Source organism: Hypanus sabinus, chromosome 11, assembly GCF_030144855.1.
Source record: "Hypanus sabinus isolate sHypSab1 chromosome 11, sHypSab1.hap1, whole genome shotgun sequence".
Classification (NCBI taxonomy): Eukaryota; Metazoa; Chordata; class Chondrichthyes; order Myliobatiformes; family Dasyatidae; genus Hypanus; species Hypanus sabinus.
Window position 1 is genome coordinate 63,140,889 of NC_082716.1, and position 17,712 is coordinate 63,158,600.

General features: G+C 39.7%; 2 protein-coding genes across 9 annotated transcripts in view; both read right to left on the reverse strand.

Annotated features, from left to right (window-relative positions):
* dhx9 (DEAH (Asp-Glu-Ala-His) box helicase 9) overlaps positions 1-2,856 on the reverse strand; it is an 87,471-nt gene extending 84,615 nt beyond the window's left edge. The window contains exons 1-2 of one of the 2 annotated variants that reach the window (XM_059984486.1): positions 2,780-2,856; positions 740-894 (exon numbers count right to left, since the gene is read on the reverse strand). In XM_059984486.1, the coding sequence (XP_059840469.1) occupies positions 740-850 (111 nt within the window). In that variant the 5' untranslated portion in view covers positions 851-894; positions 2,780-2,856. Of the gene's footprint in view, positions 1-739; positions 895-2,574; positions 2,707-2,779 lie in introns of those variants that run through there. The other variant, XM_059984485.1, reaches the window with a different exon arrangement.
* A 13,237-nt stretch (positions 2,857-16,093) lies between these two features.
* The window catches only part of npl (N-acetylneuraminate pyruvate lyase (dihydrodipicolinate synthase)), a 38,353-nt gene continuing 36,734 nt past the window's right edge, over positions 16,094-17,712 (reverse strand). For 5 of the 7 annotated variants that reach the window (XM_059984491.1, XM_059984496.1, XM_059984489.1 and 2 more), the window contains one exon: positions 16,094-17,643. In XM_059984491.1, the coding sequence (XP_059840474.1) occupies positions 17,498-17,643 (146 nt within the window). In that variant the 3' untranslated portion in view covers positions 16,094-17,497. The remainder of the gene's footprint in view (positions 17,644-17,712) is intronic. The other 2 variants (XR_009514778.1, XM_059984490.1) reach the window with 1 other exon arrangement.

Consider the following 17,712-nt stretch of genomic DNA (forward strand, 5'->3'; position numbering starts at 1 on the left):
CAGACAGGTTGAAGAGAACTCCCAAGAGCTTCTATGGATACATTAAGAGCAAAACAATAGCAAGGCACAAAATTGGTCCTCATGAAGATAGGCACTGATGTCAATGCATGGAGCCGAAGAGATGGGTGAGAATTTAAATGTATTTTTTTGCATCTATATTTACTTGGGGGATGGACCCAGAGTCTGTAGAGCCAATCTACACATTTTATTTGATTAAGTATTTCCAGCATTTTATCTTTTCTAAAGGGAATTTCACAATTTGTTATTAAAACCTTGCCTTCCAAGGTCATACAGCTGTACTGCACAGAAACGAGCCCTCTAATCATTGTATCTATGGTGATCAGCACATTAATCTACAAAATTCCAACTTGCCTTTATAATTTCTATATTTCTCTATGCCCTGCTTCTTCAAGTAACTGTCAAGATGCCTCTTAAAAGTACTTGCTGTTCCTGTCTCCACCAGCTCATTCCAAATACCATTATTCCATAAAAATACCATTATCATGAATAATTCACCCCTCAGATTTTATTTAAGCCTCCACCTCCTCACCTTAAACCATTGCACTCTAGTTTTCAAGTAATCATAAAAAAAATTCAAACATCAAGCTATCACAAGAGTAATAATCATTTTCCACATAATTTGTTCCCCATCTGAAACAGTACCGCAAACAAAATCAGTTTCAGACTGAACTGGAATTTTCAATGCTGTAAATTCAGGCTAGTACACAAACTGTCATACCTCACAAACAAACTTTTGTCTGTTCTTGTTGCCAGCAGCACGGATCTCATAATTTGGTGTAAGCTTGCGCTTCCCGCACCAAGCATACAAGAAGTTCTTGATGTCTGTCATGCTTCCTCTTGATTATTAGCCACCATCAATGTTAGTGTTTGCTCCTTAAGGAAATGAACAAGAAAGTGAATAATTTTAACACTAAAATGGAAGAGGTAATAATGATATATTCAGTGACCTTAATGTGGTCTACACTAGGTAAGGAACCCAAGCAAACAGGATTACTGTTTTGCGGCACACCTCATAATCAACAAAAGTGACTCTGAGCTATCAGCTACTTGCTACTTTATTGTCCCTCCTCAAATCATTTGTATCTTGGAATTATACACTGTTGCAATGATGCAAAGTAAAGGAACAATACCACATCCTGCTGGACTTGTCACCAAAATAGCAGTACTGTATTCAAGCCTTATCTCAACTTAAGTATTCAGTTTTCTTTCTGGTATTTCAGATTTCATTTGTCTCTGCCTATTTAGGCAATTTACATTATTCTCTATCCTTAGCTCTCTCTCCTTTCATCCAACACTGCTTGTTTTATCCCATTTATTCTAAGTTTCTACCCTGACTGTATTCCCACAGTGCCACTGCCCCTCCTCCCACTATCCAAAAGTTCTCTCTTCCTTTTCCAACCTACACCCACCTCAAATCTTTTAACACCATTTCTCCGCAGATGCTGTTTGACCTCCTGGTAGTTCCTCTATCATTTCCCCTCTCTTTCTGTGTAATCTAGCAACATCCTTAAATTCAATTTTGTTCCTGCTCACCAAACTCTCCCATGTTAGATTACTCCATCCCTGGCGGCTATGCAATAAGCTTTTAAAGGCATCAGTTCTGAAATTCCCCACTCACCTGTTCTCCTTCATTACAATCCTTAAAAACTCTGCTCAAGTTTGAGTCCTTAGCATTAATAAATTGATCACTGCCTACAAAGTTGATCGATTTCCAGTTAACATTTCCTTAGGTCAGGTGATGTGTATGTCCCAAATGACAGAGGTCATGTTTACACAGCTCCATCTTGTAACTTTAAGACGAATTACAGGTTTCAATATATTCAATGGAAGTGGTTAGTTCATCAAAATCAATTATAACCAGGATTTAATATGCTCATACATACATTAACACTTCTGGAACATTACATATTTACGTGCATTGAGGGACTGTATTACAATCGCGGGGTTTCAGCAGTATCCCCATTGTTGCTTTCAGAGGAAGTTGGTGGCCCTATTCCTGGTACATCCAGCTGAAATGTGACATACATCTTAGAATGGAAAAGGAAATCATGAATTTCATTGTTCCTCTGTCTTATGGTCTTAAATCTACTTGTCATGCTAACTTCGAGGATAAGAGGCATACTATGTTTAATTTTGTAACATTACACTGCCTATTTCCACAATGAAACATGGCATCCAACAGAAAAGTTAGTGTGTTTGTAGGAACAATTCACTTTTAATATTAAGCCCAGTGCTCCAAGTATATTAGTATTTGAAATACCATGAACCCTTCTATTTAAAATCTGTATGTGTAAAACTCAAGCTCACTTGTCAAATAACCAATTATAACTGTACTCGAAAATATAGTCGTCAATATGCAGTGTTGCAATAAAGATGACTGCATGTCATTCGAACACAGCACACAGATATAAATTTTCATTTTCAAACAGAACAGATACGATTGTTGTTTTAACTGCATTACTTAGTTATCTTCTAGAAGGGACAACAGAAACGATTTTCATTGCAAGTGTGGACAAAAAAATTTGTAAACTGCGAAGCTCCCAAACTACTGACCAACACGGGGAAAATTTGAATAGCAGCACAAATCGCCACTTTCAATCCATCCTGCACAAAGACGAGCACAGGCCGGTTACAATATGCGTAACCGCGGCGCTCCAACTGCAGTCCCCCAACGGCAAACGGAAGGCGAACCCAACAACAGAGCGTGGTCGGCGAGACCCCAACCCAGCCACCCCCAGCAGAGCGGAGCCGGTCTTACCCTCACACAGTACCAGCGGGCCGGAACAGCCCAGCACACCCAACCCCGCACAAAATGGCGTCCGGCTAGACACTGGGCAGACAACTTTTACAGCGAGTGGGTATTCTTACAAACGTCCGTCTGAATACGAAAAACACTCTATTTGAGGAACGCCTTAGTACAATTATTGTTTTTATTATAATCAAGAATATTACAGTTTGATCAACAAAGCTTTTGATTTTCATCATTTGATCCGATGATCTTGTTTATCTTTCTTCCCCTCCTTCCCTTCGCGGCCTCGTTGGTTGATCCCCGCTGCGGAGCACTGTGACGTCAGGCGCAGGGGCAGTGTGCGGGGCGTGTTCGAGCGCTGCAGGTACCCCCAGCTCCCAGATGCTCGGTTGTGACAACCCCTGCAACATCCGCAGCAAATTTATTCCGTTGCAGATGATTTTGGCTGAAGTGTTTTTCTTCCATAAAAATAAGACCAATAAATAAGTCTTTCGTCTGGATTTGGATTGTAAAAAAATATAAATGTACAAGAAAGAACTAAGAGTAGGCCAGAATAGGCTCTCGATATTTATTGCTTATTTATTTATCATTCTTCTTTCTTCCTTATATATTTGCAAACTGGTTGAACGCCCAGATGATGCGGTCTTTCATTGATTCCATTATTCTACGGAAGATTTATTGACTTTATTCCTTACATTCTTCACATACACAAGCAATAAAAATCTTTATGTTACGTCACCGTCTGAACATGCAATGTGCAAATTATAGTAATTTATAATAATTTATAATAAATAGAACAGTCAGTGTAACATAGAACTACACTCAAATCAGTGTGAGTTAATCAGTCTGATGGCCTGGTGGAAGCAGCTGTCCTGGAGCCTGTTGATCCTGGTTTTTATGCTGCGGTACTGTTTCCTGGATGGTAGCAGCTGGAATCGATAGTGTTTGGGGTAACTCGGGTCCCCAATGATCCTACGGACCCTTTTTTCAAACCAGTCTTTGTAAATGTCCTGAATGATGTCTTTGTAAATGTCATGTCTACGGATGAGCTGGGCTGTCCGCACCACTCTCTGCAGACACCTGCGATTGAGGCAAGTACAGTTCCCATACCAGGCAGTGATGCAGCCAGTCAGGATGCTCTCAACTGTGCTCCTGTGGAAAGTTCTTAGTATTTAGAACATAGAACATAAAATAGTACAGCACATTACAGGCCCTTTGGCCCACAATGTTGTGCAACTCTCAAACCCTGCCTCCCATATAACTCCCCACCTTATATTCCTCCATGTACCTGTCTAGTAGTCTCTTAAACTTCACTATTGTATCTGCCTCCACCACTGACTCAGGCAGTGACTCACTGATGCATCAACCACTCTCTGAGTAAAAACCTTCCTCTAATATCCCCCTTGAACTTCCCTCCCCTTACCTTAAAGCCATGTCCTCTTGTAGTGAGTAGTGGTGCCCTGGGGAAGAGGTGCTGGGGGCCCCTTACCAAACTTCCTCAACTGTCAGATGTGACAGAGGTGCAGTTGTGCCTTTTTCACCACACAGCTGGTGTGTACAGACCACATGGAATCCTAAGTGATGTGGTTGCCGAGGAAGCTGTTCACCCTCTCAACCTAGATCCTTTGATGGGTTAGCCTGTCTCCATTCCTCCTGTAATCCACAACCAGCTCCTTTGTTTTTGCAATATTGAGGGAGAGGTTGTTTTCTTGACACCACTGTGTCAGAGAGACGACTTCTTCCCTGTAGGCCATTTCGTTATTGTTTGAGATTAGGCCAATCAATGTAGGGTCATCGGCAAATTTAATTAGCAGATTAGAGCTGTGGGTGGCAACACAGTCATGGGTATACAGGGAGTGAAGGAAAGGACCTAGTACACAGCCCTGGAGGGCTCCTATATTGAGAGTAGGAGGGGTGGAGGTGAGGGAGCCCACTCTTACCACCTGCCTGCAATCTGATAGAAAGTCCAGGATCCAGCTGCATAAGGCAGGGTCAATGCAGATGTCTCTGAGCTTCTTGTCGAGCCTGGAGGGAACTATGGTGTTGAATGCTGAGCTGTAGTCCCAGAACAGCATTCTCAACTAAGCATCATTCTTCTCCAGGTGTGTAAGGACGGTAAGTAGAACAGTGGCCATTGTGCTGTCTGTCGATCATATTATACAATGAAATGGAAACTATGCTTTATATGGCTGTTATTTTTTGTATCTCCAAAACATTAAACTAAATGACAGAAGTCTGAAATGTGAGTCTAATTTCGTCTTTACTTTAAGGCGTGTACGTATCACATGGTAGCAGCACGATGTATGTAATTCATGTACTTTTACATATAACCCAAAACAAATTATTTAAACAAATAAAAATGCTTATTTAAACAATATATTTACAATATTACTGAAATATTAAATACACAACATCCCTCCCTGCTTAGCTATAAACACTAACTCAATAGAGGATGCGTCTCAACTATATACACAATATAACTAATATATACAGACATCCACAGCACAGCCAATTTTAAACTGTCCCATTCAGCCTAAAGATATAATTGCTGTGGAGGATTTCCTACGCTTGTGGGATAACGTCTTTTCTAACGTCACTCTGCCTTGCAGGAGAGACTAGTGGCTGTGAAAACAATCTCAATTCTGGGGCCTCCTCTGTGCTGGTTGTAGGAGTTGACTCTGAGGTTACAGGAAATGGCTCTGACAGCTCTGGACACTTTCCTTCTTTTTTCTTCCTCTAACTTGTGCATCTTGATCTCGGGAAGGTGCATTTTGTTCACTGGAGTATTCTCTTATTCATCCTTCTATTGCTGCCTTTACGATCTGATCTCTCCTCTTTGTTTCCTCATCCACAACATTATCTTATGCATCTTCTGTTTTCATTTCTCCATTGACTCCTTTCATTCTATTCATCCTGCTGGGCTTTGGTCTTTGCATGTACTTTTACAAGCAGCTTTTTGTCTCCCACTTGAAGTTCATGCACTGAGAGTAGATCCTGATTCTTTACACTCACAAAAGCTAAATGCTTGCAACTTTCCCGAAATTCCTTGAACTCTTTTTCAACATAAAACCAAGACACATTTCACAAGTAGCTGCCGGATTTACATATCAGAAGCTTTCTCAGATTTGTTGCCTACAAAAGCTGTTATAATCAGTCCACTGCTTTTGTCACTTTCAGACTCCTCTGGGCAGCATGGTCCTTCCAATATGCTTCCCAACCAAAGGCACAGAGGTTGGCACCAATACCTGTTTGCTCTCTGTTGAGCAATGGTTCATGGTGTATAGCATGGAGACAGTTGCAGCATCATCCAGTACCTTTCTTAATTTGCTTTCAGTTGACTCTTTTTCAGGGAATGTAACATGCAAGTCATGGACGGATCTCCAATCAAGCTGTAGTTGTCTCAGCCAGTCATGCCCCCACAATGCTAGTCCTTCTATTTTAACCAATGTGCCTTGTTGGTTGATGTATTTCACTACTACGAATGCCTCTTCTACAGGAATTATCTTTTCTCCAACATAAGTTATTTGTTGGATATCTGCAGGCTCCAGTTTACTATCTCTGAAAAGCCATTCAAACTTATTTTGTGGAATGAATGCAACAGCTGAGCTTATGTCTTAATTCCATTTCAACTAATTTGCCATTCACTTCTGGTGTAAGCTTGTCTATTATTAGCTTTCACAATGCAAATCTCAAGGCTTCCATGTCTTGTGTCACTGCCATCATTATCAGATTTTTCATCAACAGTATGCAGATCAGTTCACCTTTTTTGAAAAAGCAGCTTGACTTTTTATCTTTTTCTCTTCCCTGTGCAGTCCATTTATTTTCTTCCACCCAACATGCTCTTTGTGTGTGTGTCCTACTTTGTTGTATTTTCTGCAAGTTTTTATTTTAAACTTGCATTAGTCTGTTATATGTGATCCCTGGTCACAATGGTAACACAGTTTGTTTGGCCAGGGCTGTTTCTGTTTAGACATTGCAATTTTGTTCAAGCTCACTTTCATTCCCGATTGCAAATTAATTGTAAATCTGTCTGCTGTTTCCATTGATACAGCTATTTCAACTGCTCTTTTAAAGAGGGCTTCTGTTAGGATCCATTTTTGAATGCTTTCCTTGTGAAATTCCACAAACTAAGCAATCTCTGAATGCATTGTTAAGCCCATTATGGAACTGGCAATGCTCGGACAATCTCTTCGATATAGCCACATACGTGGAAATAGGCTCCCTTTTGATTCAGCATATGGTGTGTTAGGGAGGAAAGGCAGGTGATGGAGAAGGGATGCGCTCAGCCCGAAGATGTAGGGGAGAAGAAAGAAAAGGATAATAAATTTGAATGCATTGTTAGGGATGAAAAGAGAGGAGGAGGTGGAGAGTATCTTAAATGTATCTATTTTAATGCTAGGAGCATTGTAAGAAAGGTGGATGAGCTTAAAGCATGGATTGATACCTGGAATTATGATGTTGTAGCTATTAGTGAAACATGGTTGCAGGAAGGGTGTGATTGGCAACTAAATATTCCTGGATTTAGTTGCTTCAGGTGTGATGAGTAGGAGGGGCCAGAGGAGGAGGTGTTGCATTGCTTGTCCGAGAATATCTTATGGCGGTGCTTTGGAAGGATAGATTAGAGAGCTCCTCTAGGGAGGCTACTTGGGTGGAATTGAGGAATGGAAAGGTGTAGTAACACTGATAGGAGTGTATTATAGGCCACCTAATGGGGAGCGTGAGTTGGAAGAGCAAATGTGTAAGGAGATAGCAGATATTTGTAGTAAACACAAGGTGGTGATTGTGGGAGATTTTAATTTTCCACACGTAGATTGGGAAGCTCATTCTGTAAAAGGGCTGGATGGTTTAGAGTTTGTGAAATGTGTGCAGGATAGTTTTTTGCAACAATACATAGAAGTACCGGCTAGAGATGGGGCAGTGTTGGATCTCCTGTTAGGGAATGCGATAGGTCAGCTGTCAGATGTATGTGTTGGGGAGCACTTCGGGTCCAGTGATCACAATAGCATTAGCTTCAATATAATTATGGAGAAGGACAGGACTGGACCTAGAGTTGAGATTTTTGATTGGAGAAAGGCTAACTTTGAGGAGATGCAAAGGTATTTAGAGAGAGTGGATTGGGTCAAGTTGTTTTATGGGAAGGATGTAATAGAGAAATGGAGGTCATTTAAGGGTGAAATTATGAGGGTACAGTATCTTTATGTTCCTGTTAGGTTGAAAGGAAAGGTTAAAGGTTTGAAAGCACCATGATTTTCAAGGGATATTAGAAATTTGGTTTGGAAAAAGAGGGATGTCTACAATAGATATAGGCAGCATGGAGTAAAGGAATTGCTCGAGGAATATAAAGAATGTAAAAGGAATCTTAAGAGATTAGAAAAGCTAAAAGAAGATACGAGGTTGGTTTGGCAAATAAGGTGAAAGTAAATCCGAAAGGTTTCTACAGTTATATTAAAAGCAAGAGGATAGTGAGGGATAAAATTGGCCCCTTAGAGAATCAGAGTGGTCAGCTATGTGTGGAGCCGAGGGAGATGGGAGAGATTTTGAACGATTTCTTCTCTTCGGTATTCACTAAGGAGAAGGATATTGAATTGTGTAAGGTGTGGGAAACAAGTAAGGAAGTTATGGAACCTATGACAATTAAAGAGGTGGAAGTACTGGCGCTTTTAAGAAATTTAAAAGTGGATAAATCTCCAGGTCCTGACAGGATATTCCCCAGGACCTTGAGGGAAGTTTGTGTAGAAATAGCAGGAGCTCTGACGGAGATTTTTAAGATGTCATTAGAAATGGGGATTGTGCCGGAGGATTGGCATATTGCTCATGTGGTTCCATTGTTTAAAAAGGTTTCTAGAAGTAAGCCTAGCAATTATAGACCTGTCAGTTTGACATCAGTGGTGGGTAAATTAATGGAAAGTATTCTTAGAGATTGTATTAATAATTATCTGGATAGACAGGATCTGATTAGGAGTAGCCAGCATGGATTTGTGCGTGGAAGGTCATGTTTGACAAACCTTATTGAATTTTTTGAAGAAGTTACGAGGAATGTTGACGAGGGTAAAGCAGTGGATGTAGTCTATATGGACTTCAGCAAGGCCTTTGACAAAGTTCCACATGGAAGGTTAGTTAAGAAGGTTCAGTCGTTAGGTGTTAATGCTGGAGTAATAAAATGGATTCAACAGTGGCTAGATGGGAGATGCCAGAGAGTAGTGGTGGATAATTGTTTATCGGGATGGAGGCCGGTGACTAGCGGGGTGCCTCAGGGATCTGTTTTGGGCCCAATGTTGTTTGGAATATATATAAATGATCTGGATGATGGGGTGGTAAATTGGATTAGTAAGTATGCCGATGATACTAAGGTAGGAGGTGTTGTGGATAATGAGGTGGGTTTTCAAAGCTTGCAGGGAGATTTATGCCGGTTAGAAGAATGGGCTGAACGTTGGCAGATGGAGTTTAATGCTGAGAAGTGTGAGGTTCTACATTTTGGCAGGAACAATCCAAATAGAACATACAGGGTAAATGGTAGGGCATTGAGGAATGCAGTGGAACAGAGATATCTAGGAATAACAGTGCATAGTTCCCTGAAGGTGGAGTCTCATGTAGATAGGGTGGTGAAGAAGGCTTTTGGAACGCTGGCCTTTATAAATCAAAGCATTGAGTACAGAAGTTGGGATGTAATATTAAAATTGTACAAGGCATTGGTAAAGCCAAATTTGGAATATTGTGTACAGTTCTGGTCACCGAATTATAGGAAAGATATCAATAAATTAGAGAGAGTGCAGAGATGATTTACTAGGATGTTACCTGGGTTTCAGCAATTAAGTTACAGAGAAAGGTTGAACAAGTTAGGTCTCTATTCATTGGAGCGTAGAAGGTTGAGGGGGGATTTAATCGAAGTATTTAAAATTTTGAGAGGGATAGAGTTGACGCAAATAGCCTGTTTCCATTGAGAGTAGGGGGGACTCAAACGAGAGGACATGATTTGAGAGTTAGGGGGCAGAAGTTTAAGGGAAACACGAGGGGGTATTTCTTTATTCAGAGAGTGATAGCTGTGTGGAATGAGCTTCCTGTAGAAGTAGTAGAGGCCAGTTCAGTTGTGTCATTTAAGGTAAAATTGGATAGGTATATGGACAGGAAACGAGTGGAGGGTTTTGGGCTGAGTGCGGGTAGGTGGGACTAGGTGAGATTAAGAGTTCGGCACGGACTAGGAGGGCCGAGATGGCCTGTTTCCGTGCTGTGATTGTTATATGGTTATATGGAACCTAAAGCATTCTTCAATCAGCAATGGCTTTGTTTCTAAAGGTTTCTACATTACTTTCAGTTAGTTCCTTACTGGCTATTCCATTTGTGCTCAAATATTGCTCAGTAAGCTCAGTAGATATTTTAGTTATCTGCTATGTAATCAAATGTGCCAATCTTTCTGTTGTAGACAGCCATTTCTGCTTGTTTTTAGAATTATCAGCTCAGTTATCAATGTTTATGAACCCATGAATTCTTCAATTTTCTGCCTTTTATTAGCTTAACTGCCTTTGCTTTTGTGAAGAGAACTAGCTGCGCTTTTTATTTAACTCCACTGTTCTCACAGTGTTTTTGTTTACTTGTACACCTTGCTGCACTTCAATGGGTACGTAGTTGTCTCCGGTTTGTTTAAAACTTCTTTGTCACCACTGTCACGTTTTGTATCTCCGAAACATTAAATGAATTGAAAGGAAAAGTGTTTACTTTAAGTGAAGTGCATTATCACGTGGTAGTGTCATGACATATGCAATTGAGCATTTTTTTTACATAGGACCCATAATGAATTATGTAAACAAACAAGGAATGCTTACTCAAAAATGTATTTACAATATTACTTAAATATTACTGTAATTACAAACGTTTGTAAATAAGTTGATTTTGTTCATCAGCTTGCACTGTGAAGGACAGTGAAGCAAACATCCTGATGATAACAGATGGGTTTATTTAAAATAGCACAAAGAATCCAAACAGATGAGGAGAAAACGTTTAGTACTAAAAGCAAACAAATCAGCAGCCAAGGGTTTGAAAGGGAGCAGCTTCAGAGGTGCTCTGAATATTATTGGTTAATGATTTGAAAAATTCACTGAATTTCAGGAGGGTTACAGTTAGCTTTTATACTTGGTGTTGGTGAAATGTTGGATTCAACAATCAAAGATTAGCAAGGCAGTTAGGAATGCAAATAAGAGAGAAAAAAGACCAACGAATCATGTTTGAAGATGTAACAAATAGATTAGATAAAGGAAATCCTGTTGGTGTGATATATTTGGACTTCCAAGACATTTGACAATGCTCTATATATACTCAGTCGTCACTTTATTAGGAACCTCCTGTACCTAACAAAGTGGCTATTGAATGAATGTATGTTCATGGTCTTCTGCTGCTGTAGCCCACTCATTTCAAGGTTCCACATATTGTGCATTTAGAGAGGCTCCTCTGTACAATGCTGTTGTAACACGTGGTTGTTGGAGTTACTGTTGGCTTCCTGTCAGCTTGAACCATTCTGGACATTCTCCTCTGACTTCTCTCATAACAAAGTGTTTCCACCCACATAACTGCCACTCATGGGATTTTTTTTTGTTTATTCCACCATTCTCTTATCAACTCTAGAGACCATTGTGTGTGCATGAAAGTCCCGGGAGATCAACAGTTTTCTGAGATACTCAAACCACCCAGTCTGGCACCAACAATCATTCTATCGTCAAAGTAACTTAGATCACATTACTTCCCCATTCTGATGTTTGGTCTAAACAACAAATGAACCTCTTGACCATGTCTGCATGCTTTTAGGCATTGAGTTGCTGCCGCATGATTGGCTGATTAGATATTTGCATTAACACGCAGTTGTACCTAATAAAGTTGACAAACTATATCCTTCTAATCTGATAAATATATTTATTTTGTTTTCTATGCAATAATCAATTTTCAAACACTTTCAATAATACAATGGTTATTGCATAGAAAACAGAGTGGGAATAAATGGGTGCTTTTCAGGTTGGAAAGATGTTACCAGTGAAATATCATAGGATCACTTCTTGGTCATCAGAATCAGAATCAGGTTTATTATCACCAGCAAGTGTCATGAAATTTGTTAACTTAGCAGCAGCAGTTCAATACAATACATAATATGGAAGAAAAAGAAGAAAATAAAACAAATATAATAAATAAGTAAATCAATTACAGTATACATATATTGAATAGATTAAAAATTGTGCAAAAAGTAGAAATAGTATATTTTAAAAATGAGGTCGTGTTCACAGGTTCAATATCTATTTAGGAATCGGATGGCAGAGGGGAAGAAGCTGTTCCTCAATCACTGAGTGGGTGCCTTCAGGCTTCTGTACCTCCTACCTGATGGTAACAATGAGAAAAGGGCATTCCCTGGGTGCTAGAGGTCCTAAATGATGGATGCTGCCTTTCTGAGACAACGCTCCTTGAAGATGTCCTGGGCACTTTGCAGACTAGTACTCAAGATGGGAGCCGAATAAATTTACAACTCTCTACAGCCTCTTTTGGTCCTGAGCAATAGCGCACTCACTCCCCCCACCCCCCCCCCCCCCCCACCAGACAGTGATGCAGCCTGTCAGAATGCTCTCTGTGGTACATCTAACTTCTTGAGTGTATTTGTTGATTTTCCAAATCTCTTCAAGCTCCTACTTAAGTATAGACGCTGTCTTGCCTTCTTTACAACTGCATTGATATGTTGGGACCAGGTTAGGTCCTCAGAGATCTTGAAACCCAGGAACTTGAAACTGCTCACTCTCTCCACTTCTGATCCCTCTATGAGGATTGGTATGTGTTCCTTCGTCTTACCCCTCCTGAAGTCCACAATCAGCTCTTTCGTCTTACTGACGTTGAGCTCAAGGTTGTCGCTGCAACACCACTCCACTAGTTGGCATATCTTGCTCCTGTACATCCTCGTCTCCATCTGAGATTCTACCAACAATGGTTGTAATATCAACAAATTTATAGATGGCATTTGAGCTATGCCCAGCCACACAGTCATGGGTACAGAGAGAGTAGAGCAGAGGACTAAACACACACCTTTGGAATGCACCAGTTTGACCAGCGAGGAGGATATGTTATCACCAATCCGCACAGACTTCCGTTTAGGAAGTCAAGGATCCAAATTGCAGAGGGAGGTACAGAGGCCCACACTCTAACTTCTCAATCTAGATTGTGGGAATGATGGTGTTAAATGCCGAGTTACAGTTGGTGAACAGCATCCTGACATTGGTGTTTGTGTTGTCCAGGTGGTCTAAAGCCATGTGAAGAGCCATTGAGATTGTGGCTGCCATTGGCCTATTGTGGCAATAGTCACAATCTAGCAATGGGTCCAGGTGTTTGCTGAGGCAGGAGTTCAGTCTAGTCATGATCAACCTCTCAAAGCATTTCATCACTGTAGATGAGAGTGTTACCGGGCAATAGTCATTAAAGCAGCTCACATTAGTCTTCTTAGGCACTGGTATAATTGTTGCTTTTTTGAAGCAAGTGGGAACTTACGCCTGTAGCAGTGAGAGGTTGAAAATGTCATTGAATACTCCTGCCAGTTGGTTGAGCAAGTTTTTGAGCCTTACCAGGTATTCCATCAGGACCTTCCGCCTTGTGAGGGTTTGTCCTCTTTAAAGACAGCCTAACAGCAGCCTCTGAGACAGAGATCACAGGGTCATCAATTATTATTTATATTTATTATCAAGAAGACAGAAAACAAGGTATGCATATTTGTCAATGACACAAAACTACATGGAAGTGCAAATTACAACAAGGATATTGTGACCCTGTAAAGATGTAAAGGGTGAGTGGGTGAAAATTTAGCAAATGGAGTTTAACATGGGAAAGTAACTTCTATTACAGAAATGAAAAGGCAGATTATTCTTGGTGAAACAAGATTCCAAATCAGTGATTCCCAGAGAGGTTGAAATGTTCTTGTGTTCAAATCACTTAGAAGTTCACAGGTTGATACAAGTAGCTGGTAGCTATGAGGTCAAATGGCATTTGGTTCTTTATTGTAAAGGTGTTGGAGTTAAGAAATAGTATTTATTTTACAATTATACAAAGTGATGGAGAAGCTACAACTGGAGTACAGTGCACTTTTGGTCCCCTTACCCAGGGAAGAATAAGTTACATTGGACACGGTTCAATTAGGATTCACTTCATTCATGCAACACATGCAAAATGCTGGAGCAACTCAGCAGGCCAGACAGCATCTTTGGAAATCAGTAAACTGTCACTGTTTCAGGTTGAGGGCCTGATGGAGGGTCTTAGCCAAAACGTTTTTTCTGTTTACTCTTCTCCACAGATGCTGCCTGTCCTGCTGAGTTCCTGCAGCATTTTGTGTAGTATCAGCAGATTTTTTTCTTTTTTGTGGTTTGCTTCGCTAACTCCTGGAATGAGAGGCTAAACAGGTAAGGTCTGCATATTTGAGGTTGGAAGAATGATGTGATCTCATCGAATTACACAAAAGCATAAGGAAAGATGTCAAGATGTTTTTTAAAAATATTGAACAAAAGGACATAATTCCAAAAATGATGAGGGCGGAGCACCGTGGGACAGATATCAGAGATGGAGAGCCTGGGCAGGGTGGGGGGGGGCATGTAGTGCGGGTACAGACACATCCAGCCCCGAGATGCCAGGCAAGGTTATCTGATGCCCAATGATTAGGTTACTCGTCATTAAAGAATGTTTTTCTTGTGCTTCCCACTCTCAGTCCAGGTTTATCATCACTCACTCAAGATAACATCTGGTTTCTTTGTGTGGTAGCAGTGCAGTGGAACACACAAGATTGCTGCAGTACTCTTCAAAGATCTTGGACACCTTAGCTATATATACACAGTTGCAAGAAAAAGTTTGTGAACGTTTTGCATTACCTGGTTTTCTGTACTATTCTGTAATAATATTATAATAGTATTACTCTTATATTTTCTGCATCCAGCAATGTTTTTTTGAAGAACTGTGGTGTCCTTCCATGAACACCATTCTTGTTCAGTGTTTTTCTTATAGTAGACACATGAACGTGACTTTAGAAAGTTCTAGACATTTCTACATGTCTTTTGCTGTTATCCTTTTGTTTTTTTTTACCTCCTTCAACATTGCATATTGTGCAAATTGGTGTGATCTTTGCAGGATGCCCACTCCTAGGGAGAGTAGCAACAGTGCTGAGTTTCCTCCACTTGTAGACAATTTCTCTTACTGTGGACTGATGAACACCCAGGTCTTTAGAAATGCTTTGTAGCCTTTTCCAACTCCATGCATCTCTACAATTCTACTTCTTCTAAGGTCCTCCAGAAGCTATTTTGATTGAGGAATGATGCACATAAACATATTTTTCTTGAGAAGAATAGGTTCTGTCAGTAACCTGACTTTGTGCTTCTTTAAAAGGCATGGCACCTGTACAACCCATACCTCCAACCTCATCTCATTGATTGGAATACCCAACAGGTTTTTAAAGAAGGCATTACCCCAGAACTTCACACCTTTTTTGATGCTAGACTGTGATTGTTTAAATGGTGTACTCAGTATTGACAGGAAGAAAATGGTTTATGTGTTGTTCATTTTAAGCAGATTGTGTTTGTTAATTATTGTGTTCAGACCACATTTTAAGGAGTAATTAATGCAGAAAACCAGGTAATTGCAAAGGATTCACAAACTTTTTCTTGCAACTGTATCTAACAAAGACTTTTGCACAGTACCTAGAGACGGATAAAAATCTTTCTTTTTATTAACAAAAATTGGAAAATTGAAGGCTATGGGATCTGGAACAACAGAAGCAGAAGCCTGGGGGCGGTGGGCGGGGGAAAAAATAAATCTACCTTAGTCATACTCTACGGAGGGACAAACTTGATGGGCCAGCAGGCCTAATCCTTTTGTGATAGGTGTAGTTTTGACAATATTAATGGGAAATTAATCTTCTCTTGGTTGCTGACTGCACAGAAAACTCACTGTTTACTAGGAAGTCCGGTCTCGTTGCATATTTGTTTTCCAATAACAGGTTTAGATTTTTTGCTGATGCAACCTGGAAGTTTCTTGTTTAAAAACTCTATTTCATTCCTCTGACAAAACAAGGCCTCAAGAGTAGGAAACAAATTGAAATAAGAAATTATTAGTAAATGATGATTATACTAAATATGCATGACGGCTACCGTGACGAAAGGCTGCTGTAATGTAATATACAGAATATTTCATAAGGTGTTGATGTAAATTTTGATGTTGCCAAAACTAGCAGTACAAGTCTAGTCACACTGCCAAAATTATTCCCTTTATAAACCCTTCAATAAGTAATTAAAATACAGGTCAATCTGCTTCATAACACACAAATGCTAAGTTTTGACAAGTTTATTTTTTGTCAGCAAATGGGAAGCAAAGATACTTTAACATTTAAACTAGTGTAAACAGATTAATGTGTCATAATTAAAAACACTAAAATAATGAAAAATTTAAAAATCATTTCAAAGTAACCTTGAAAACATCTGGAAAGATTACAATACTTTCAATACTCAATAAATTGAAAGCATTCTGTTTTACGTAAACAGTGTCTTGTTTTAAATAATTTCCCTTAAACTTCTCATTTAAGAATCAACACATCCTGATGGCTGAATAGGTTTATGCAACAGAATAGGTTAGTACAAAAGTCAAAATTGTAAAGCTATTTTAAGATTTAACACTCAGTGTGAACTGCCGCCCTCAGTTGGACAAGGTGAATAAACTCCCGACATTTGCCATTTAGAAATCTTGCAGAAGAGAGGAAGTACAGAAATTGGATGGGGCCAATTTGCTTTAGTTACAAGGAACACAATGACCAAAAACAGTTTCAAACTCGTTGACAAAATGTAGAGATTACATTTGGAATAGCAATGGATCAGAAACATCTGTGAATACAGGTTTCAATGAGGGGGTTGTATGATCCAAAAAGCAAAGTTGTCGATGGAGAAAGTTGAACAGTAATACATTTAATCAAGCTGGTAAGTTATCGAAAGGAACCATCTCCCGAGGCTGATCCAGATTTTTACAATCTTCTGCCATCAAGGTATCGTGCGTCTCAGATGTTGACACCAAATTCCAAATTTTAAAATCTAATTTAATTGTCCATCCTCTTGCATGCTCTTCCTCAAATATTTTTATTTAAAATTTTTACTGTAAGAAAAAATAAGCTACTGCAATGGTTGACAAGCTACACATTGAACTCCACTTCAGCACAAATATAGATGCAACATTTTCCCTCCCTTTCCCATTCTAAGCATTTCACTGAAGCCTTCACATTCTCTGAGTATCCAGTTCCAGATGTGTATTTGCTTGTAACAAACAAGTAAATGACTGAAGCTAATTTTCAATATTAAAATTTGTAAAATCTCTGGTGCCCTTTCATTTCAAATGTGACCTGTAATCTGCAGTATTGACCATAAATGTGTTGCTTTGTCCAAATGTACAACTTCTGCAACTTTAAATCAAAAGGATTATGTTCAATTCTAGTAAAGTTACAAAGTTATAAAACTGGCACATGCCTTCTCAGCCTTTGAACCTGTAATTAAGACAGCACATTTCAGCTACATGAAAGGTGTTGTGTTTTATGCCAAAGTTTTGGTTTCACTAATACAATTTACTTTGCCTTCCCCCCTCCCCAAATAAAATGGTCTCTGATACAATGATGATAGCTAGAAATTGTGAACAAAGACACATTCTCATGGCAATGCACGTGTATAATTCATCCCATAAAATTAGGATTACTTAGTTCAACCATCCCAGGGTCTTCAATTTGGCCAATATTTTTGCCGCCTTCTCCTCACTGCATTTCAACAATGGTAGCCTAGGTGGTCCCAAAGGGATGCCAGAGAAAAGCATCATTGTTGTCTTGTTTTCAGCAACACCAAAACCTGAGGGCGTGGGGTGGGAGAGGAGAGAAATAAAATCAATAATGTATTGAACACAAATTATAGCTGCGT